Genomic DNA, 23,696 nt, shown 5'->3' with positions numbered 1-23,696 from the left:
ATCTCCCAGATCTCCCAGGAACTCAGAGTCCCTTTCCTCGAGTCCCTCATCTTGGCTTAGGTTGTTAGAACTGGTGGCTCTACCATCTGATTGCCCACCCCTTCCCATCACTCTGTGTGCAGCTTAACTCGTTTGTGACTTCTGGTAAATCTCGTGTCCTACATGTTCATAATACTACCAACTGCCTCAGGGTTGTGAGGTTGGAACGTAAGAACTGACAAAAAGACCAGTGCCGGACAGTGAGTCGAGGTACATGGCCAAGAGCTGCCATCCGCAGTATCACCAGGGAAACGTAGCCTCTGCCCCAGTTCCTCTGCCCTGCACACAGTTACAGTTGTCAAGCCAAGCCCACACATAGTCGGGCTGGGAAGAGGTCAGCTGTTTGCCCTCCTCCCTCCTCTCCTAAGACAGGGTAAGGAGGCCCTCATCCCCACTCAAGTATGCCCCAGTCTTTGAAGTTCTACATCTAGCAGCTACTTACCCTGGGCACGATGCCCTTCACCAGCAGACTGGGGCTAAGCGGCAGACGGCACGAACCATTGAGGGCAAAGAACTGCTTCACCTCCTCCAAGCCCAGACGAAGGATGCCCTTCAGAGGGAGTGGGGGAAAGCAGGGATGAAGTGTGAGGCCCGGAGGCTCCACTCAGAGCCAGGTATCTCCCAGAGGAAGGCACCGAGTCCTGTGCCTGGATAACAGGGACGACTTCTGAGAAACTCTGGGGCAGGCAATCACCCACTTGGGCCCCAGACTTGCTCAATGCACAGAAGCACCCCTGAGTTTCCACAGAGCAAGACTTTCAGGAGAACGTAAGAAGCAGGCATAGAATGGAGAGCAGGGACATCCCATGAGGTAAAATCCTACCTGGGCTTTGCTTAGAACAGCTAACAATCCAGACTTCCATACAGAAACCTCTCAAGTTATAAATGTCGGAAATCAGAAGCACTGCTGGTATGGCAGTGTCCCTTTCTGTTACCTGTCTCAGCCCTGAGCCACAGTTCCCCACAGAGAAGTGACTGAATCCTAGTCCTCACCTGCCGAATGTGCCTATGCAATAGACAGCATACACAAGCACGCCTAACCTAGAAGGAAAACAGCTAAGCCAAAGCTCTAATATTTAATGAGGCAAACAAAACACACTCATGAGCTGTGGCCAGCTTGGGGACTGTCTGCTTAGGTCTGCGGGTTACAACCACCTCTTTCTTTTTCTTATTTTTATTTTTGGCTTTTCGAGACGGGGGTCTCTCTGTGTAGCCATGGCTGTCCTGGAACTCACTCTGTAGACAGACCAGGCTGGCCTCGAACTCAGAAATCCACCTGCCTCTGCCTCCCAAGTGCTGGGATTAAAGGCGTGCGCCACCACCGCCCGGCCGACCACCTCTTTCTAGTTTCTAAATGGGAGACAAGTCATGGTCTGTCCTGTTGCTCAGGACACCTGTGAGATGTAAACTCCTGGTGACACAAGACTCAGTTAGAAACAGGGACAGGGAGAGCCAGCCTTGCCCACTCACCTGGCGCGCAGATGGGGTGGCCTCTCGGACCTGCTGGGCCAGTTTGGCCAGGGTGTTGACAAGCCAGCACTGGCGGTTAAACTCCTCCCTCAGTCCCTTGCCACAGCAGCACAGCAGGGCTGCTAGCAGGTACTGGTAGCGGATGCTGAACTGTGAGTCCTTGAGCCCATCCTTCAGTAACCTGCAAGGCAGGGCAAGTGGGGGTCACGCTACTTGCTCGCTCGCTCGCTCACTCGCTCACTCACTCCCCATGGCATTGAGCTAGGAAAGAATGGATCATATCCTACCTCGATTCAGAAAGCATCCCCCACCCCCATTCTTCAAGGGAAAATACAGTTTGACTATCTACCCTGTCTTTGAGCTGAAGCCCCTCTATAGCTCGCCTTACCTTTATACTTCCGCCATGGGTGATAGGGAAGTGGGATATAGATGATACTCGCAGAGTTATATGGTGAACTGAGACCTACCCTTGAGGAAAGGTAGTAGACCAGGGCCACAGGGTAGATCAGCAACCTATCGGAGCCTAATCTCTTAGCTCCTTCCTCTGGCCCACCCTAGGGAAGACAGTCTTAGCCTAAGGATCCTGTCTACCTCCTTTCTTCCTTCCCATGAATTTACCAGAAGAAGTAGTGGGTCACTCGCAGGTCAGAGATGGCTCGCTTCAGGAGAAAGCGCACCAAGGGGCTATCCAGGTAGCACTCATACTTTAGGGCCTGTTCAGAAGGAAGCAAACATGAGACTTTATTAACCACACTGACTAGTGTCCCTGGGAACTTGGCTCCTGAGATCAGAGGTAGCACGGGAACTGCACGGCCTGGTACCTGTACTAGCTGGGGCAGGTAATCCAGCAGCTCGGCATCTGAGAGGGAGCCGATCCACTGCACGGCCATCCGGCGTACCTCCTGGTCCGGGAAGCTGCAAAAGAGTTTAGAGTCTTGACAATCCTCACTACCGGCTGTGACTCAGATGGGAGCCCACAAACCCTTGTGCCTGGGTGTCAGAGGCACAGAGCAGGAAATGTCATTTCCCCTGCCAAGATCTGCATCTCGGGGGTGTGGGGGGTGGGGGGTGGAAGTGGAGGCAGTTCTTAGGGATGGTCCTTCCCCATGGACCCTCGGACAGAGTCTCCCTTAGGCAGGGAGGAACAGGATAATGACCTTCCTCATTCCTTGGACACTTCAAAGAAAATAAAATAAAGTGTTCCACTCCATGCCCAAAGCTCTTCCTTAACCCACCACACCGGGTTAGAAATTCAAGGAGCCCTTGAGTGGGTGAGGCATGTATTCGGGGCAACATCCTATAATACAAAGCCTGCCAGGCAAGCAGTTGAGAACTGTGGGGTTTTATATAAGCCAATAGAAAACCTGGGAAATGAGTTTCTCGGGGATTAGCAAAGATGCAACCTCAAAAAGTCTCATCCACAGGTACAATTTAATTACTGAGTTGGCAAGAAATAGACCAGGGAGCCGAAGTACAATCCAGAAAAGACAGCTGAGGAGTCTCAAGCTGGGAGCCCTGTGACCCTAAGAATTCTTCAGGAGAAAAAGGAAGAGGGATAAAGATTTGGGCTTGATAAGGGAGAGCATCTGTTAAGACTTTGGATGAATGTGGGTATTTTTTATATGTAAATTTTGCCTAAAAAAAAAAAGAACCCCAAGTTCTACTAATAATGTGCATGCTGCTGGAGCACAGTGGTATAAATCTTCAATCCCAGCACTCATAAGGCAGAGTCAGGCAGCTCTCTATGAGTTCAAGGCCAACCTCGTCTATAACTCAAGTTCCAGGCCAGGTAGGGCTACACATTGAGACTCTGTCTTAAAAACAAAAACCAATGGGCTGACGAGATGGCTCAGTGGGTGAGAGCACTGACTGCTCTTCCGAAGGTCCTGAGTTCGGATCCCAGCATCCACATGGTGGCTCACAACCACCCGCGATGAGATCGAACGCCCTCTTCTGGTGTGCCTGAAGACAGCTACAGTGAATTACACTGGAGTATAGCGGGGCCAGAGTGAGTGGGGCCAGAGCTCAATTCCCAGCAGCCACAAGATGGCTCACAGCCATTTGTACTGTGAGCTACAGTGTACTCATACACATAAAATAAATAAATCTTTAAAAAACAAAAACAAAAACAAAAAACATCTGGATTTTTTTGTTTGTTTGTTTTTGTTTTGTTTTGTTTTAAGATAGGGCTTCTCTGTGTAGCCCTGGCTGTCCTGAAGCTCGTTCTGTAGACCGGGCTGGCCTCAGACTCACAGAGATCTACCTGTTTCTGCCTCCTGAGTGCTGGGATGATGGATCCACCATCATCCAGTCAAAATTGTCTGTTTAACAAAAAGTTTCTGCCGAAGTATTTATAACAGTTGAACTCTGTGCGGAGTGTGGATGGGCAAGCACTCACGCACCTCATGACGTGTGCAGATGAGAAGCCAGCGGTGGACTCTAGGTGACTTGCACATGGGGATACTCAAGTTACGAGATTAGAGGACAATGAGACAAAGGAAAAAGGAAGAGTAGAAAAGCCCCGTGTGCTCACGTCTGTGACACGGCTTTCCCCCCGAGCTGGCCTGTCAGTGATGGCAGTGCTGGAGCCGGGACAAGTAGGAGCTATGACTCACGTGGCATGCAGGAGTCCCAGGGCATCCTGGTGGTTCATGTGAGTCCACTGTTGCAGGAGAGCATAGATGTCCGGCAGGCAAGCCCACTCCCAGCTGGGTGCGCTGGCGAGCACCAAGGGGAGCGAGCTCACCTCAGTGTGGCAGTAATAGCGCTTCTCCCACAACTGCTTCTTGTCAGCATCAGCGAGCCTATGGCGAGAGCGGCAGAGTGAGCCCGAGCGCACAGAACTGCCATTCCGAAAGAATTGCCGCACATACTACCCAACATTATCACCTGGCGACCAGGTCTCACACCAATGACAGCTGAGTCAGAATGTCTACAGAAATTAAACATTTGGGTATTTTTTAAATGATCACAGATGACTGCAAGCTTGGAGAACAGGGTCCACATCTCACCTTTGATAGGCCAATACCAGACCAGGAGATGCCCTGATGGCACTACTTCCGAGTAGAGCCACTAGAGGGCAGTGGGCAGCACCTGTCAGGGTTTGGTCAGCTGTGAAACCTCTTGGGATTTCTCTTTGCTTTATGGGGTCTGTAGCTAATTGGGACACGCCTGAGATCAGGTGTCTAATGGAAGACTGGAACTGATGGCTAATGAAATGAGGGGTGAGGAGTGGGCTGGGGGCAGGGAGGTTTGCCTCGCTTGTTCCCCCCCACACCCAGCATATGACCAGGGCTATGCACAGCCCAGAGAGGTGGCTAGGATGATCGAGAGCCCTGACTCTCCTCACTCACCCCTCCCTCTCCAGTCCTGGTGGACACAGCAGCTCCAAAGATGAGATCACCCTGGACATCTTTACTCTTGGGAGCTGCCGGCCTGCCAAGACACCTGATCCTTTTTGGAATGTGACAAGGCCAGAAAAATGCAAAGGCCTTTGGTGTGGAGGGGGAAGAAGGAGGTGGGGGGCAGGGAGAAGACGGCAGCCAGCTGCCCCACCAGAACCAAGCCTTGTCACCGGGGTAGTGGCAGGTCACTCACTAGTGTGGTGCTGGACGTTCTCGGATCCTATTTCCTGACCTGCCCTATCCACTCTCCCTAGTGTCAAGTAGAGAAAAGTCCGGGGCTGCCACCATTGTCAAGTGGTAGCAATGACTTTTTCCTCTTTCTCTTTCTTCCTTCCTTTCTTTCTCTTAGAAATGACTTTTTCAATGACTACTTCCAGTCCTTAAGCACCATGGCACAGCCTAGATGCTGGGAGGTAAGAGGTCAGGCAGATACGGACAGACAGTGAGAAGTAATACTGCACTACATATGGAGGTGTCCTGGGCCTCACCAGTATAGGGACTCCTTCTGCGTAATGTCTTTAAGTTTGCGCTGGTCCTCCTCCCGGAGACTGCCAAACTCATAGCGGGGGCTGAACTTGTCTCCAGGGGGGCTGGTGAACTTGATGTCAAAGGCCGAGGTGGGGAAGTCAATCTTGGGGTAGGATCAGAGAAGCAGAAGCAGCAAGGAGAGGAAAGAGGCAGTGTCAGTGGAGGCAGCTGTTTCCTGGTCCCAGCTACTCTCTCCCAGGCTGCTCCTGCCTCCAAACTCCCCTTCCCTGAGGCTCTTGGTAAAATAACCCCGAAGCCTATGGTCATCCCCAAAGTTCCAGCCGTAACTTTCAGCAAACATTGAAAGGAAACCATAAGAAACCTCGTGTGGTGGGTCATGCCAGTAATCCTAGCACTTGGAAAGGCTGAGGCAGGAGCATTGCTGCAAGTTTGAGGTCAGCCCAATCTACACAGTAAATTCCAGGCTAGTCAGCAATCATAGAGAGGCCCTGTTTCACCCAAACCTTCCCCTCAAAAAAAGGGAACATGGGCTGGGGGTGGGGTGGTGGTGGGTTAAAGTCTTTAATCCTAGCACTTGGGAGGCAGAGGCAGGCAGATCTCTGAGAATTTGAGGCTAGTCTGGAATACAAAGCAAGTTCCAAGACAGCCAGGGCAACTCTGTCTCAAAAAAAATAAATAAATAAAAAATAAAGAATGGATGGATGGGAAAAACAGGGAAGTGAGAGAGAAGCTGAATTTAGATGCTTAAGGAAGACAGGATAAGCCCCACTTCAAAACCCCGATTGCTAGGGTAAGCCGCTGAGAGTACCCAGGCCGAAGCTGGGGTCCTCCTAGTGTGGTCTTGGAGGCACTGTAGCCTGCTGGGGGCTGGGAGCACACCTGAGTGAAGGTTCTATTAACTTTAGGGCCTGTGATCATCTGCTCTGTGCCACCAAAATGGACATCCTCCTAAAATGGCCATCAGAGCTGAAAGATCCAGTTCTCCAAGGGGTTCTAGAATGCTCGCTCACTCAGTAAGTGCAAAGCGCACCTGCCACAGACTGGGCAGAGCCAAAGGCACAGCCACCTGCTAATGGAGTTGCATTCTGGATCTTTCTTCTGCATTGTCTGTTGCTCTTGCTGTCCCCTACTCCATACCACAGCATCTCATGGGCTTGAGAAATGACAATCAGAACCGGGATTGAGCCAGCTTCTCTCTCACCCTCCCTCCAAAGAGGACGGGTCCCTTGAGTGACTAGTGGGAATGCTTTCCCTTGGGCCCCAAGAGAAGCACCCAACTGGATCTTCATATAGAAGTATGAGGTCTCAAAGCAAGGGAAGCCATGGGTGGAGAAGGTCTCAGACCTATCTTCAGAGGATGCTGTGAAATTGGGGGATGGGGGACATGCGTTCAACTCATGCTCTCCCATTCACTGAGATGCTTGGTCCTATCTCATCCCATGCCCAGAGTTCCTAGCCAGAGCTCAATGGGAGCCTTGGAGCTGACTTTGGTGCTGTGTGAAAGCTGAGTGAAGGACCTAGGCTGGTTCTCACCTGCAGGATGACACTGTCTGGCTGGTGGAAATTAGGCGCACTCCAACGGGCACTGGAGTTTTCCTGTGTTGCTGGCCACAATCCCAGAAGTTTTCTGCCACAGGTCAAGACTCTAAGGCAGGAGGAGGGTAAGGTGAGGCGACGACCGGTGCCTACGCTGTGGGTTTCTCTCCGGCTCTCTTATCCCCCAAACCTTTTCTAGTGGAAGCTTCTTCCCCACTCCTGTCCCTTGGATTATCCCCACAGGTCACAGGTCTTACTTTAAGCTCTAGGAAGGCTCCCATTGCAGAAAGCCTCTCTGAGCTCACCACACTCCCTGACCAGGATGAGCCTTGGGCAGGGATGTCTCCATGAGGCAGAGAGGCCTGGGTAGATGACCTCTGAAGTCCTTCTGATGACAGGACCAGATAGATGACTTATTACAGGGACAGTGCTTTCCCATGCCCCCTCCCCCACCTACCGGGTTACATCGATAGTCCAGGTCACCAGCTCTGTGCATTGACTTTTCTACTGGGACAGGGGCTTCTGAGCTTCACAGTTGAGTTCCATGTGGCCAACCCTTCTCAGGGGGTACTAAGTATAACAACCAGGCTTTATCTCCATCCCCCTTGCTCCCTTCCAAGGCCAGAAGCTGCTCTCTTGGAGCTCACGTACTGCCTGAAGTTGAAGAGAGGGGTGGTGACCCAGCCCAGAGCTTCAGGCACCCGCTTCTGCTTATTAGCTTCAGAGGAACCCCCGGGAGGGGGAATGGGCAGGGCATAGAGTGTGGCACACAGCAGAGTCTCCCGAGGCAGCCTGTTCACCTGCACCGGAAAGCAGATCCTAGGAAACAAGGGGACCAAAAGTCAACAGCCTTCTGGGGTTGGGGTGGGGGTGGTGTCAAGTACAAGCAGAGAGAGAGAGTCAGCCTTCCACTTGGGTGTCACATATGTCCCTAGGTATGCCTCGAGAGGTACCAGGACAGGTCTCAAGAGCCTCTAGGAAGACAGTGTACTCAGCTTGCTCGCCCCCCAACAACCTACTCATCTGCCCCCAGGGACATACCCCAAAATAGGCTCAGAGTCATCGGAAGAAAGAGAGGAGCTTTTCTGAGTTCCCTAAGAGTGAGGAAGGCAACAGGCAAGGCCAAGACACTCATAAGCACTCAAGGCCAGATGTTCTTCACGGTCCTGACTGGACCACACCCAGACACACCCTCGGAGTTCTGGGTAAGGAAGTTTGGGTGTGGGGAGGTGGAGAGAGCTTGGGGGGGGGCTAGGGAAAAGAGAGCCAGGACCCACCCTGTTACCTTTCTGTCCCTGGGCCAGTGTCCACATTGCCACACCCTCCTGGCTGGCCCAAGCAAGGCCCAGCTGCTTCTACACCCAAAGGGCACAGAGGCAGGGCAGCCGGCCACGCCCAAGGTCAGAGGTCACAGAGAAGGCAGCCTCCCTCTTCACTGCCCCTCATTCCTAGGGGAAATCTCCACTCAAAGGAGGCACTCAGCAGCCGCAGACTGGCACAATCCCGCTCTGCCCCAGCTGCTTCTACCCTGGGGGCCCCACAGCTATAATTAGGGTCCCTTCTGCAGCCAGGGGATATGCCAGGCTGGGTTTGGCTAGAGGTGACAGAGCACGGCTGCTAGGCCTATTTTGAGAGCAAGCTGATCCCCATATGTCCTACTACAGTGGGAGGGAGAAGCAGCTGACCCCATAGCCAGGGAGAGGAGTCGGTCTGATCATCCAAAAAGGAAGAGAAGCTGACTCCCGTGGTATGGTCATAATCCCAACTCTTGGAAGGCTGAGGCAGGAGGACTGCTGGAATTTCAAGGTCAACATAAGTCTGCATGAGTATGAGACCCTGTCTTGGGAAGGAAGGAAGGAAGGAAAGAAGGAAGGAAGGAAGGAAGGGAGGGAGGGAGGAAGGAGAGAGGGGTAGAAGGGGGGAGGGGCAAACTGACTAAAACCATAATACTGAGATGCAGGCCAAGGTCTCCCCTTTCTCAGGCCTCAGTATATCTGGGATTCCAAATGACCTTCCTAACTGACCCTTTGCCTCGGCTTGGTCAAGGGAATCACAACTTCTCCTGAAGAGCTAAGTCTTCTGGCCTAAGAAATTCTCCTCTCTGTCAGCCCTTCTCCAACATCATAGCACTGGGGCTACCTCCTTCAGAGGGCTGGGCTGGGTGGGGCTCCTGCTTGGCCACTCACAAGCCCGGGCAACTGAACTGACAGCTAGGCGCTAGGCGCGCTCACCAGGAGAAGAGGGGCCTCTAGCTGGGGTTCTCTCTCCTGTGTGATATGAGTTACTACACTGGACCTGGCTGATGTAACAAACAGAGATAGCATTTTTATACAAATATCCCCTGGGCATTAGTCACTGCCAGCCACTTGGAACAGAGAAAGAGGAACTGAGAAGGTCAGAGCTCAGTGGTAAGATGAAGACCGTGAAGGAGAGGGCATTTGTTTACCAAGCAGTAGGCGGTGGGCCAAACTTGGTCTCTCTCCCTTTCTCAGTCTCTCGCTCTCTTGCTCTCTCGCTCTCTCTGTCTGTCTCTGTCTCTGTCTCTGTCTCTCTCTCTCTCTCTCATCTCATCATTTAGCTTAGGTTGGTCCTGAACTCATAGCAATCCTCTTGCTTTAGCCTTCTAAGTGTGGCCCACCGTGCTCAGCTGTCCAAGTACTTTCCTATTTATTGGTTTGTTTCATCTTTGTGGTATTGATGAGTCTAGGCAAACACTGTACTACCGAGCAAGTTGTTTTCTTAGTGTCCTGACAACTCTTCTAAATCTTGTAGGGCCCTCCTCGAACTGCCTTCATTCCAGGCTGTCTAATTCCAGCACCATCTACCGAGGATAGCTGGCTCAAAGCTGAGTCCAGAACTTCAGCATGTCTTGCCTATTTCCCACGGGCCTTGGTCTTCACTAAGGAGGGCTAAGAGGCCGAGTGGTGGTGCAGGCCTGGTGGATCTCTTTGAGATCCAACCTGGCCTACAGTGTGAGTTCCAGGACATCCAAGGCTACACAGAGAAACCACCTCCCACAGGGCCTGGCCCTGTGTGACAAGGTAGAGATCTCGACATGGAAAGATACCCACGTGGGAGGCTGGGCTGTCAGGGAACAGGTCCAGTGGTGAGTGTAGATGGAGAATCTCAACGGAGACTCTTGACTTTGGCAGTATTACACTGAACCCAGGTCTCACTGTGTAGTCCAATTTGCCCTCAGATTCACAGCCGTTTCGTCCCAGCTTCCTGAATGCTGGTATTACAGACCTGAGGGGGGGGGCCACTTAATGCCACTACCTTGCCTGCAGGGGGGCTGGGAGTTCTCTACCCTCCTGTTAGTTAGCAACAAGTGTACTTCATTACTGTTCTGAGAATGACCTAGGTGTGAAGAACAGGCCATGCCTTCCCTCTAGTCCTTCTATAAAACAATCTACCCTGACCCTTCAACTACTTATTTGAGAAGCCTTGACCTCCCTATGGACATTCTTCTGTCTCTGTCATCTGCATTCCACACTCTTAAGTTCCATTTGCTGCTCTGTAGAGGAGGACCCAGACGAGGTAGCCTGGGGAAGTGAAGCTTGGTGGGGGGTGGGGCACAGCAAGCAAGGAGCTTTCTGACTGAAGGGTAAATAAAGTCCAGCACAGAGACGCACTGAGGGTACAAACCTGCAATGCCACCCTTACGGTCCCCTCACCCCTCATTTCTCTCCTGTCCCGTGTGGTTGAAGCTTTCCTTCCTGAAATCACATTATTGTTAATAAATGGTACTTGATGCCATCTTGTGCTGGTGGTTACTGTATTCACAACCTGCCTGTCTCCCTTCAGTGCCCACACCCGCCTCAAGGTTAAACAGGCGTTCTCAAGTCTCAGTTTGACACCAACAAGCTAGAGAGAACATGGGATTACCAAGCGGGCCAGAAACAGAGCCTTCTTCCTTGGCTTCACGCCCATTCTTCCTCTCCTAGCCAACCATTCCTGCTTTATCCAGGATGGACAAGCCAAGAATCGCCCGGGCCTATCCTTTTTTGTAGGTATTGAGATGGGAATCTCCTGAGAGGTCTGACTGAACTTGCTATGTAGCCCAGGATGGCCTCGAAATTACAACCATCTTGCCTCTGCCCCCTTCCCGCCCCCCTCCCCGCCCGAGTACTGAGATTCTAGATTTGGTTTTATGCTGTTCTAGGGCTGAAATCCAGGGCCTTGTATATGCCAGTCAAACACTCCATTTGGAGCTGTATGTCAGCCCCTCTGCCTAGTCTAAGAGAATGTTGAGAGAAAGGGAAGTAATTAAAAAAAAAAAAATCTGAAGACCAGTTAAACGCTTTAAGAGAGGCAAGGGAAAAACAAGAAAGGTATTTTTAAAATCAGCAGGTAATATTTACACGACCTATTATAGACTATAAAGAACTTTCATGGGTACTTCCTGCTAGATGTTCCTAATAACTTGAAAGGTAGAGATGGTACGCTTGTCCCCAGGTGAGCATCAGGACATGACTCAAGAAGCCGGCTGACCTATCTGGACACAGATAGTTATGGAACCTGATTTAAGCCGGGCTTGTGCTCAGTTCCAGGTCTGACTACCGCTCCAGGGTATCCCTGAAGGAGGCAAGCTAGCTGAGGCCATCCCGGAGCTGAGGGAGAGCTTACTGCTGGTCCCAGATGATGAGGTGGAACAGGTACTTGGAGAAGTGAGCCCGCCGGGTCTGCAGAGGGCTGCAAAGTTCCTTGCCTCCATGGCTGAGGGAGCAGGAGAGGTAGAAATCTTCATAACTGCAAAGCAACCAGAGAGGGTCAGTACACCCCGTCCTTCGAACCAGCCTCAGCCGCCCTGATGCCAGCTTCCACCTCCTCTGCATTTCTGGAGGATGAAGCCTCCAGTCAGAGTGAGGACAAGCAAGCCAGGCTTAAGGAAGCGTGCTTAGGAACAGCTACTTGAGTGGGGGCCCTAGACCCCCGAGGTCTAGGTACACACTCAGTACAGGAGGTTGGTTGGTGGTTGGTTGGTTAGTTCATAGGAATGCCTGTCTAGCCTCTCCCTTATAGTCAGTTCTGGCCTATCCAGTGCAGCACATAGGCACACACTGATGTGGATGTGTGTGTGCAGGCAAGGAGGGTGGGGGAGGAAAGCAACATATGCTACCATGAATACCAGCACATGGGGGTCCCTGTGGCTCATGACAGGTGCCTGACAGAAGAGGTCAGAGAAGGCCCCTGTTTCCCAGGCTGCCTCCTTTGTTTGGTGCCAATCGCCCAGAGGAATACATTAAGTGAGAAACAAAGGAAGAAGGGGAAAGGGAGGAGGGGGGGAGGGGTTGATAAGGGTGGGATGGGGCCAAATGCCTATTCCCCAAGGCCCCGGGACTCTGGGGACCCAGAAGAAGAGCTGAGGACTACCAAATGGACGTCCTTCTCCACCTACCCCTGCAAGGGAACCCCAGACAAAGGGTCACCCCCTCCCCACCTCCCTCATTGTACATCTGCAGGGGAGTGTAGCCACTGGCGTGGGCCACACTCTATCTGGGAACTGGCCATCTGTCGCTTGTCTCCCTCAGCTGGCTTTGGATCTGGAGGGGGCAGAGAGGCCGAGGCAGCCAGGACTGGGGGACTGGCAGGTGCTTATCTATCTCCTAGAGGACTTTCTCTCTCTGAGGTGGATACAGCCTAAGGTCTCTCCAGGTACTAGGCTCATCCCCTTAGCCCTGTGGCATCAGAATGCCACACAATAACAACCATCCTAAGACTGAAGATCACAGTTAGGAGAGAAGAAGCCACCAGGCAGCGGAGCTCCGGCCCCCCTCCACCCTGGGTTCCCCAACTCCAGCCCCGACTCACCTGGTAGCCCAGATAATGGGAATACGGTGAGTGCCATAGACGGTGAAGGCCAGGGCCCCAGAGAAGTGGCAGGCCTCTTGAACCAAATCATGCTTTCGGCTCCCAGGCACCGCTGTCTGGAAGTCTGCATTGAATGTGTTGCAGTACAGCTCCACCAAGTCCAAGATGGCTGCTGTCAAGGCTTCTACAACCTTCTCTGTGAAAGGGGGAGGTCAGGGGCTGGTGAGATGGCTCAGCGGTTAAGAGCACTGACTGCTCTTCCAAAGGTCCTGAGTTCAAATCCCAGCAACCACATGGTGGCTTACAACCATCTGTAATGGGATCTGACACCCTCTTCTGGTGTGTCTGAAGATAGCTACAGTGTACTTAGATATAATAATAAATAAATCTTAAAAAGAAAAAAAAAAGAAAGGGGGAGGTCAGAAAGGAAACTCATTAGGACTCAATAGGGGCCGTTCTGTTGCCATGACACTAGCAGTATGGGACAGCTTGGGACAGGGATCCCCAAATGTCAGCCAATTTCTAATAGCTGTGACAAAGCTTACCCATGTGTGGAGAGATGGGAAAGATACAGGAGCATGCACCGAGCTCATCAAGAGATGCTCAGCTTTAACTGTGGGTCTTATACAGACACTTAGCATTATTTAGTGCTACAATGTTATTTGTGAAAAGTCATTTTCTAGGGAGACAGCTCAGCAGTTAAGAGCACTTGGCTGCTCTTCTTCCAGAGGATTCAGATTTGATTCCCAGCACCCCCATGACAGCTCACAACTCTTACTCCAGTTCCAGGGGCAGGGATTCAACACCCTCTTCTGATTTTTGTGGGTATCAGGCCCACATGTGCCACACAGACTTATATATAGGCAAAATACCCATACACAGAAAATAAAAACAAATCTATTTTTAAACAAAGACTTTTTTGGACAAAACCAAAAAAAACAATGCTTGGTGAGTTTGTACATCTCTAGTACCATGCACATGTGGACACACAAACACAGACAGATAGACAGATACATACACATACAGATACACACACATATGCACACAGACAGACAGACAGACACACAGAGAAAGAAAGAGCTTGAAGAAATGCTATTAGCTCTTAGAAGACTTTAGAGGACAATTTATTCATCTGTAAAGTCCAAAGATTCATTTTTTTTTTTCTTTCAAGACAGGGTTTTTCTATATAGCCCTGGCTGTCCTGGAACTCACTCTGTAGACCAGGCTGGCCTTGAACTCAGAAATCCACCTGCCTCTAATGGATTCATTTTTAAGAAAGCCAGAGATAGGTCAGGGGTTAAGATCACCAGCTGCTCTTCCAAAGGACCCAGGTTCAATTCCTAGCACCCACATGGAATCTCTCAACTGCCACCAGGATCTAACATCCCCACATAGGAATAACAAGTAGACAAAATGACAGTGCACATACAAAAATAAAATTTGAAAGAAAGAAGAAAGGAAAAACTGGAGACACGGGTTTTAGGATAATTTTACGGGCAGAATCCTAGGGAAAAACCCTTCGTTCCATCTCCCAAGTCCTATTCTTAATTGGAAGTGCAAGGGGATGTGCCTGACGAGAGAAAAATCAGAGCCTAGCAGGGTGAGCTCTTCCATCTGGATTGAAAGATAAACTCATCCTTGCCGATGCCCCTACTCCAGCTCACCACTCTCTCCCAGTAACACCATAAGCCTGAAGCCTGATTAACAAGAATGATGAGAAAAAGATCTGTGGAAAGAAATATGGGCTCCAGCTGTGTCCACACCTCATACGGAAACATAGGGAAACACACACACACACACACACACACACACACACACACACACGGCCAAGAAGGAAGAACAATGTGGGCTGAGTTGACGGCTGGCAGTTTCCAGCCTCTCTGAAGCACCCTTACCTCGGTTTTCCCTTACAGTCAACACGCTGGGATCCTGTTGGGGAAAGGGAGACCAAGTGTCAGACAGAGCCCAGGTCCATTTTTATTGCCGGTTGGTAGGGCTTTTCACAGCTGTGCTCATCTGGGCCAGGCGGGGGCTGAAATGTGAGGAGCAGACATTTCCCCAGGGAGAGGGAGGAGTGATGGTCTGTTCCAGAGCCACAGGGTGGACAGAGTAAGCAGATAAAAAGCCATGCATGCCAGGCAGTGGTGGCACAACGCCTTTCATCCCAACACTTGGGAGGCAGAGGCAGGTGGATTTCTGAGTTCGAGGCCAGCCTGGTCTGCAGAGTGAGTTTCAGGACAGTCAGGGCTACACAGAGAAACCCTGTCTCGAAAAACCGGAAAAAAAAAAAAAAAAAAAAAAGTCATGCTCACCCTAAGGAAAGAGCCCCGAAAGGCTGGGGACACAGGATCTGTAGTGCTAGCTCGACCGCCCTTACTGCACACAGAGCCACTGAATCCCTGGCTCTGGGATTTGCACCCTCATAGATAAGCAGATGGACAGGCAAAGCCTTTCTGGCCTTGGCTCAGTTGGTTATTCCCATGCGGCTGAAGTTAGCCCGACCTCTATGCTCAGGGAGAGGGATGGGCTTGGCATCCATTTCCCAGGAGCCCTTGGGTCTGAACAGCTTTACATACAAGTGACAGAAGTGAAGGAGAACGTTTCATCTCATTTCTTCTTCGCCTTGAGACAGGGTCTCACTGGGTAGCTCAGGCTGTCCTGGAACTCACTATGTAAATCGGTCTGGCTTAACAGAGATCAGCTGCCTCTGCCTCCCAAACTCTAGCTGCTTGCTAGGAGAGCCTGTTTAGTAATGTGGCCACCAAGTGACAGCGGCAGCCATCCACAGCCTGGTTCCCCAAGAACGCCAGCCACTGTCCCTTCCTCCCGCAAACACCTGGGTCTCCCATACCTTCTGGATTTTCGGCTGCATGCGTGAGGGGCAGGGAGGCAGCTGGTTGAGAGCGCTTGTGATCTCAGGAGTCTCCACTGCAGCCAGAGCATTACAGATGGCCTTGACGGACTGGACCACCCTGTCGGCCTTCAGTGGGAAATCCCCCTGTAGGAGGTTGTACAGCGAGTGAGGCAAGTGATTCAGCTCTCTGCCTCCCCCCACCCAGCCCAGTCCCAAAGGCTGTGCAGGAGCTATCTGTCAGCCTTTTATTCCCAGTCTGCAGTGACGTTTATCTTTGCTTACACAAGCATACACAGGTCTCTACCAGAAACACAGTGAGGCCCCCACTTGCTCGCCTAGACTTCTCGTAACTCAGCATAGAATGTCAAGGCCAGGCCTTCATGACCACAGACACGAGGCACTCTCCCCTCCCCTCGAACACTTTGGCTCCCAGTGCTTTCTCATCAGAACTCTCCTCCTCTGTCTGAGTGACTACTTCTGTCAGTTCAGATTAGGAAGGAGGACACCCACTCCTTCACAAGGCCTCCCCCTCCCAACCGCCTTGGCCACCCTCTTGTATCTAATAGCTTTAGATGAACACTCCGTTTCTTTAACCACACAAGCTCCTTGAGGCTAAAGCAACTCTTGGGCTGTGCACCTCGCTTCTACCCAACCCCCAAAGCAGCACAGAACACCACAAATGATCTAAGAACGCTCATCAGTGCCCCTGTTGTTGTAGAAGCTACGACAGAATAGATTCTAGTAGTGCGAGAAGGGTGAACTAGACATATTGCCCCAGAAGAAAGAATCTACAGTTGAAAACTGGTCTGAGGAGGACAGGATTGTTATTTTGCTTGTTTTTTTTTTTTTTTTTTTTTTTTTTTTTTTTGAAACAGGGTCTCACTATATAGCTCTGGCTAGCCTGGAACTCACTGGGTAGACCTTCGACTGCCTGCTTCTACCTCCCAAATGCTGAGATTAAAGCTATGTGCCACCATGCCTGCCAAGGGTTTTGAATTTTGAAGACCACTTCCAAAGAACTCTGCTTTAGCTTCAAGGTATTTGGGGAAATGGTCCAAGGCTGGCACTTCTGTGTAGGTCCAAGAGGGAAAGGATCTAGTCTTGGGACTTGCCACTTTCCTGAGGGTGTAATATCTATGTCACAGGCCCAAAAGAACATCTTAAGACAGTGTTCCCATGCACTTTTGACAGAAAAAAAGCCTGGGCTACAACCCTTAGCTTGGAGCCGCTCTACTTCAGAGAGCAATCAGAGACCACCTTTTTTGACTGTCACAGAAGGACAGAGCACTTTCCTACACATTTGCCAGCTGCCCCACAGCCAGATGTTGTTTTGCTTGTCCAGAGCCAGAGGAATGAAAAGAGGTGTCACCGACAGCCTGCCACCTAATCTCAGGAAAGAAAGGAACTTCCAGGAGCTCCTCTCTGGTCAGTCCCAGGGTATATACTCACATCAGCCAACAGGAAGGCATCCACCTCATTGTGATAAGTGTCAAACAGAAGACTCAAGGCCTGCCTGGGGATATGGGGTGAGAAACATCACAAGAGAGATCACAAAAGATTCACAGCCCTGGGAGACGCCCGCTCTCCCTCCCCTCGCCTCTGTTTGAGAATCAGACCCTGATGGAAAAGAGTTCCCACTCTTTCCATGCCCTGTGAAGATGGGAAGGGGGGGGGGGGATCCTTTCCTCATGGCTGTTTCTCACCTAGAAAAGGACAGAAAATGTACTGGGGCAGTGGTTCTCAACCTGTGGGTCTTGACCCCCCGCAAAGGGGTAGTACATCAGAAATATACATTAAGACTTTTAACAGGAGCTAGAGAGAGATGGCTTAGTGGTTAAGAGCACCGAATGCTCTTCCAGAGGTCCTGAGATTAATTCCCAGCAACCACATAGTGGCTCACAACAACCATCGATAGTGGGATCTGACACACTCTTCTGTGTCTGAAGACAGCTACAGTGTACTCACATAAAATAAATAAATCAGAAAAAAAAGGGGGAGGGGGATGGAGAGATGGCTCAGCAGTTAAGAGCACTGACTGCTCTTCCAGAGGTCCTGAGTTCAAATCCCAGCAACCACATGGTGGCTTAGAACCATTCGTAATGAGATCTGACGCTCTCTTCTAGTGTGTCTGAAGACAGCTACAGTGTACTTAAGATATAATAATAAATAAAAATCTTTAGGCCATAGTGAACGGCCGAGACTGGAGTGAACAACCTTCATTCCCAGCAGCCACATGATGGCTCACAACTATCAGTACAGCTACAGTGTACTCATATACATAAAATAAACAAATAAATTTTTTTTTAAAAAAAAAAAGACTTGCAACAGTAGGAAAATTACAGTTAAGTAGCAATGAAAGAATTTTATGGCTGGGGGTCATCACAACATGAGGAGCTGTAATAAAGGGTCACAGCATGGGGAATGATAAGAACCACTGGCAGGCAGAGAGGAAAGAAAGAAGTGTCCTGGGACAGGGGCATGCCTAGCAAGTTTCTAGACTTACGAGAAATCTGTCATCCTAGCTGGAAGCTGGGCAAGAATATCTACGCCATCCCCTCCCAGTTCCTGCTTCGACTCCACCCAGGTGGTACCCACTCTCACCTGCTGATGGTCTGTTTGACTGGCCTCTCTTGGAGATGGATGAGGTAGTTCAAGGTGGAAGGGCTCTGGTCATCATTCACCTGAGAGAGGAACAGTGCCCTGGTCAGGCAGGGATGGTACCCTTCCCTCAGCCCAGGATACCCACCCCACTCCCTCAACATGGTCCGCATCACCCTCTGCCCATTCTGCCTGCCCATACAAGTGTCAGCCATTTCCAACACGTACCGTCCGGGCCAGGTCGCTCCGGATAGCCTTCTGCTCCAACAGCTGTAGCCGGATGTTGATGTCAAACTTGCGGCAGTATTGGATATACTCATGGCTTCCCAAGGCATGCTTACTGGTGGGGCAGGGAACAAGACCATTAGTGCCTTAGGGACTCAGTGGGAGGAGGGATGGGTACTTTAGGGATGGGTAGTTTACAGAGACAATACAGGGAGGGAGGGAGGGAGGACAGAGGGGAGAAGGGCAAAGGCCTGTGTTGTAAGTCTTATCCTTTACTCATGGGAATGCCCTGGGTCTTTCTGAATAAAAGCCACCCACAACACTTAGCCCTTGGGCTACACAAATAACTCTCTGGCTCATCCCAGGATGCTGTAAAGAGTTGGGGTACAGAGAGACTCTTTAGGGAGTGGTTGCTTAAATCCCATTTTCTTGGCTTCAACAACCAAGCAACGATGGGTGCTGAGGACAGACAAAGCAATCTGACCAGAGTTCCAGCACTATTTATTCCCTGGTAGCAAGTTCCATCCCGCCCCTCCCTCCATGGTCCAGCCTGATCACGAATCCCCCAGGAGTCTTCACGCTTTCTAAAAGGTAGGAGTGGTTCGCACTGCTCAGCACCCACACAGGAGACCCTTAGTTCCTAGGAAGCAGCCTGCTGATTCCTCTGCCGCCCAACCTCTTCCCCTCCCCCCAAATCACACCTTAATCTGAAAGGAAACCCACAAGAAAGGGCTGGACAAGCGCGGCTCTGGGCACAGGCCCTAGCATCTGAGTAGCAGAAGCCGGAAGAAGGACTTCCTTCCTCGGTTAGAGGTGGGAATCTGGACTCGAATGGAAGGGGATGGAGGGGATTAGAAGGGAAGAGGGATGCAGAAACTTCTGGAAGTCCAGGGCTTCGGGGCTGAATGAACAAGACAGCCTAGACTTAAGAGGCTCCACATCCTCAGGGGACCCGGCACCTGCAACGTGAGCTCTGACGGGCTAAGATTAAAGTAAAAGAGAACTATGGTGTGGGGAGGCTAGACTGTCGGGCAGGCGGGCGGGCCCGCGGGAGGGTCTGTGAGGAAGGAAGAGCGAGAGCAGTGGTAGAGAGGGGGAGGTAGCAGGAAACCCAGCCTCCCCTAGGACCGTCTCAAGGTTCTTATCACTGAGCTGCCTGCATCCTGGAGCAGCACTCCCCTTCAGTATCGGCCCCTCTGGCTCAGTGAAACAATCCTGAGGGCTTCCTTGGGAACTAGAAAATTTCTGGAAATTCCAGAAGGCCCTTTCCACCCAGAACCCAGTGCTATGCTTTTTTTTTTTTTTTTTGGTTTTTCGAGACAGGGTTTCTCTGTATAGCCCAGGGTATCCTGGAACTCACTCTGTAATCCAGGCTGGCCTCAAACCCAGAAATCCCCCTGCCTCTGCCTCCCAAGTGTTGAAATTAAAGGCATTCGCCAGCACTGCCTGGCTCAGCGCTATGCTTTTATGCAGGGTAGACCAGGGAATTATGGCCCCCAGTGACTTCTACTTGTTTGTGAAAGGGCTTTGGCTATACAGCACAAGCTGGGGTGAGGGTGATGGGGATGTGGACCAAGGACCACTGCCAGGTGTTATGTCATGGGGAATATTCCACTTGACATTCCTACTACTACTTCTTTTTTTTTTTTTTTTTTTTTTTTTTTTTGGTTTTTTTGAGACAAGGTTTCTCTGTATAGCCTTGGCTGTCCTGGAACTCGCTCTGTAGACCATGCTGGCCTCGAACTCAGAAATCTGCCTGTCTCTGCCTCCCAAGTGCTGGGATTTAAGGCATGCGCCACCACCACCCGGCTGACATTCCTACTACTTCTGAGACTCCCGGATTGGGAGTCTGCAGGGAAAATGTGGCATCTGTGTACTTGGGAATCCCAGGAGTCCTCTTCTGGAGTTGGTCCTTTGTTGCCAGTATCTACTGACTGCTCAGGGGGTCCTCCTTACTCTAACTCGCATCCCCTCTGTCCATCTATCTCTGTCTGTGTGTTCTTTCTGTCTCTCACACACTCAGACAGAACTCAGGATTTCACCCATACTAGGCCTCATCTCTACTCCCACTATATCCCTAACACTGAAGAGCAGGCCTTCATTCACAGTTGCTCAATGGAAAACCAGAATTGAGTGTAAGCTGTGCTCTCCGGATTTACCCACGATAGATAGCCCTGGCCCCAGCACTAGCTGGGAAACCCTGTGTCAGGACCCCTCCCTGCCCCTCTAGTGGAGGCGAGATTACAGTGACCACATCATGGAATGCATTTGTGGATGCCCTGGAATTACATCATGACAGGCCTGCTTCGTTTCCAGATGAGGATGCAGAGACCAGCGAGTGGCCACTATCCCTAACGCTGAAGAGATCCGTCAAGAAATGAACCTTTAGTTCTGACTATCAATCCTGTTGTTAGATTTGCTCGAGGGAAGAATGCGCACAGTGGCAGGTCACAGGAGCCACTAAGGAGGGAGATAAAGGTCTTGCCTGTCCCTACTCGCAAGGTCTCTCTCCTCCAGGGGGGGACACGGATGGTGGGCAGCTTGGGTGGAGGGCAGCAGAACTCCTAAAGTTTGCTGCCACATCACCCTAGCCCTGGGGCTGGGAGCCCTGCCTACCCCACCCCAGTTTTCCACAGTTCAGGATAGTGGAGAGGGCTTCTCCTAGCCGGTCCCACATCACACTTTCCAGGGAGGCTGCCTTCTATAGAGGGCACTGGCTGAGAAAGCTGGAAGCTGGCCTAGGAGGAGGCTAACAGCTGCACAGGCCAGTGGAACCAAAGGCAGGGAAAGCCACAAGAGCCATTGTGATGTCTCCCTTTGGTTCTATAAGGGCATTTCTGCCTGGTGGCTGCATGCCCTCTAGAGTAGGAGCAGCCAGCTGCCTCTGCCCCTAACCTGCCCTCATATACGATGCACGGCTCTCCTCCAGCAGAAGCCTGCACACAGAGACGACTTCATCTTTGCTTAATCCCAGCTCCAAGCTCTTTCCACGGCAGATTTGGCTCAGGATCCCGCCAACCCAGCTGGAAGATGGAGCTCCCGGGAAAAGTGCGACGTGGCTGTGGAATGTGCCCAGAAAGCAGGAGTCCTGACTGCAGGGCTACGTTAGAGCAGCAAAGAGCTTAGCCAAGTACAGCTCTCTAAGAGCCTCCCTCGTTCTCCCAGCCAGAAGGCAAGTGTCTCCTCAAGTCTCACAAGACCCGGGCTCCATTCACTCACTTTTGCAAGAACTCCTCCAGCCCACAGGGCTTCAGCACAAAGTCGCCCACATCCACTTCCCTCAGCTCATCGTGGGTGTAGCAGAGGGTCTGGTAGATGAGCAAGTCCACAGTGGAGGAGCCTGGAAGAAAGGCGAAAGGGCGAGGGCAGTGACATCGGGCAATTGGGACAGAGCCTCCCTACCTCCATCCTTTATCACCGGCTAAGTGGTCTCTAGTACCCACCGGCAGTCAGATAAAGCAGATGAACACACAGCTTGGGGTCCAGCAAAGTTACCATGTACCCAGAAAGCTACAGAGTGGGGTGAGAAAGAAAACCCTCCAGTCCTGAACCGTCCGTCCTCCCTGCCTCAGCTCTAGGGACACTCGTGTGTGTGTGTGTGTGTGTGTGTGTGTGTGTGTGTGTGTGTGTGTGTGTGTGTATGTGTGTGTGTGTAACCCCGACTAACTCACAGTTGCAGGTAAAGGTGAGAGGTTCCCGGAGACTGTCACACAACACTGTCACCTTCAGGTTGACCTCATCCCCAAGGTGCTCTGGGCTCGGGGTGACAGTGCTCCAGACACACCCAGTTAGGGAATAGTCGTGGATATCAGAGCCTGTTCGAAGGCTGTATGGGAAGAAAGGAGGAAGGCCTTACTGTGGCTCCAGGGGGTGAGCAGGGCCCCTCCCGCCCAAAATCCCACTGGCTTTTCTGTCCCTACTCAGCCTAGCCCCCTGATCTGTGGGCTAGGCTGGTGTAGTGGGGTGGCAGCCTGGGAAGCTGTCGTCTTTCTGGTCATCTCTGTTTCAGTCGCAATCCAATCCCCACAGTGTAATAGCAGTGAGAACTCCTGAAGGAGTTGTCTACACTAAGTTTAAAAGGATTTAAGCAATAAGTAGTTTAAGCAATAAGTAGTTAGAAATCGATTTCCTTCCTCCCATACAAGAGTTTTTGTCTTCACTGAGAGGTGTGTTTGCCTCTAAGGGCAGCTGAGGGTCAGGACCTGAACAAGAGGACAAATAGACTGATCAAGGCTTGGGAATTTCACTAAAAATAATGAAACTTTTTTCTTTGTTTTTGAGACACAGTATCACTATGTAGCCATGGCAGGCCTGGAACTTGCTATGTAGACCAGGCTGGCCTGAAACTCATAGAGATCCACCTGCCTTTGCCTTCCCAAGAGCTAGGATTAAAGTCCTGTGCCACCACACTTGGCAAACTTCTAAGATCTCATAAAAACCTTCAGACACTTGCTAGAGAAGGGTCCCACTCTGGAATTTTATTTAATAGAGCTCTTCCTCCTTCCTAAAGGATCAGGTAGTTTCCTCTAGAGACCCAGAATCCACACACACACACACACACACACACACACACACACACACACCACACACGCACACGCACGCACACACACGCACACTCAGATAGCTTCCTCTAGAGACCTAGAATCCTTCCAACCACACACACACACACACACATACACGCACGCACGCACGCACGCACGCACGCACGCACGCACGCACTCGTACATGCGCACACACATACAGGCATACCCCTTCATCCCATCCTTCAGTTCTTACATATCCAGCATGTGGCAGAACGCAGCAACTTCCTCATCTCTCTCCTCTGAGACCTCAAACAATTCGTGGCCATTGGCGACAGTGTGGGGCCCAGAGCCCACCTTAAAAAGAAGAACAGCTGACTCAGCGCTTTCCCCTCTCTGGAATCCCTTCTCTGAAGGGAAGGGCCTCCCAGATGGGAAACCACAGCCTGTGTGTAAGGACTTTCCATGTAACATTAAGAAGAAGAACACACACACACACACACACACACACACACCACATGAAATCCAGAAATATACCATCTGCCAACCTAGGACACCAAAGACCAAACTGAACAAGGATTTGAAGTCTGGGCTAAAAACGGAAGCTGGGGCAGTGGACAAGAGTGGCCAAGCCTGCTTTGTGAGGGAGACATATCTAAGCAGCCCAGGGTGGCCGTACTCAGGCAGTATGTAACACAGTGCTTAGACTCACCATGAGCAAAGCACTCTTGGGAAGGCTCCCAGAGACAC

General features: G+C 51.2%; 1 protein-coding gene across 3 annotated transcripts in view; it reads right to left on the bottom strand.

Moving 5' to 3' along the window:
• The window catches only part of Pik3c2b (phosphatidylinositol-4-phosphate 3-kinase catalytic subunit type 2 beta), a 68,319-nt gene that overhangs the window by 19,524 nt on the left and 25,099 nt on the right, over positions 1-23,696 (bottom strand). For all 3 annotated transcript variants that reach the window (XM_031382511.1, XM_031382503.1, XM_031382519.1), the window contains exons 3-20: positions 23,203-23,303; positions 22,098-22,252; positions 21,646-21,766; positions 18,430-18,541; positions 18,205-18,284; positions 17,053-17,116; positions 15,601-15,747; positions 14,645-14,678; positions 12,750-12,945; positions 11,565-11,687; positions 7,590-7,757; positions 6,936-7,047; positions 5,402-5,544; positions 4,125-4,313; positions 2,331-2,424; positions 2,128-2,222; positions 1,510-1,690; positions 482-589 (exon numbers count right to left, since the gene is read on the bottom strand). In XM_031382511.1, the coding sequence (XP_031238371.1) occupies positions 482-589; positions 1,510-1,690; positions 2,128-2,222; positions 2,331-2,424; positions 4,125-4,313; positions 5,402-5,544; positions 6,936-7,047; positions 7,590-7,757; positions 11,565-11,687; positions 12,750-12,945; positions 14,645-14,678; positions 15,601-15,747; positions 17,053-17,116; positions 18,205-18,284; positions 18,430-18,541; positions 21,646-21,766; positions 22,098-22,252; positions 23,203-23,303 (2,223 nt within the window). The remainder of the gene's footprint in view (positions 1-481; positions 590-1,509; positions 1,691-2,127; positions 2,223-2,330; positions 2,425-4,124; positions 4,314-5,401; positions 5,545-6,935; positions 7,048-7,589; positions 7,758-11,564; positions 11,688-12,749; positions 12,946-14,644; positions 14,679-15,600; positions 15,748-17,052; positions 17,117-18,204; positions 18,285-18,429; positions 18,542-21,645; positions 21,767-22,097; positions 22,253-23,202; positions 23,304-23,696) is intronic.

Source organism: Mastomys coucha, unplaced genomic scaffold (assembly GCF_008632895.1).
Source record: "Mastomys coucha isolate ucsf_1 unplaced genomic scaffold, UCSF_Mcou_1 pScaffold1, whole genome shotgun sequence".
Taxonomy (NCBI): domain Eukaryota; kingdom Metazoa; phylum Chordata; class Mammalia; order Rodentia; family Muridae; genus Mastomys; species Mastomys coucha.
Note: the sequence above shows the minus strand (reverse complement) of the source record. Positions and strands in the feature narration are given on the sequence as shown.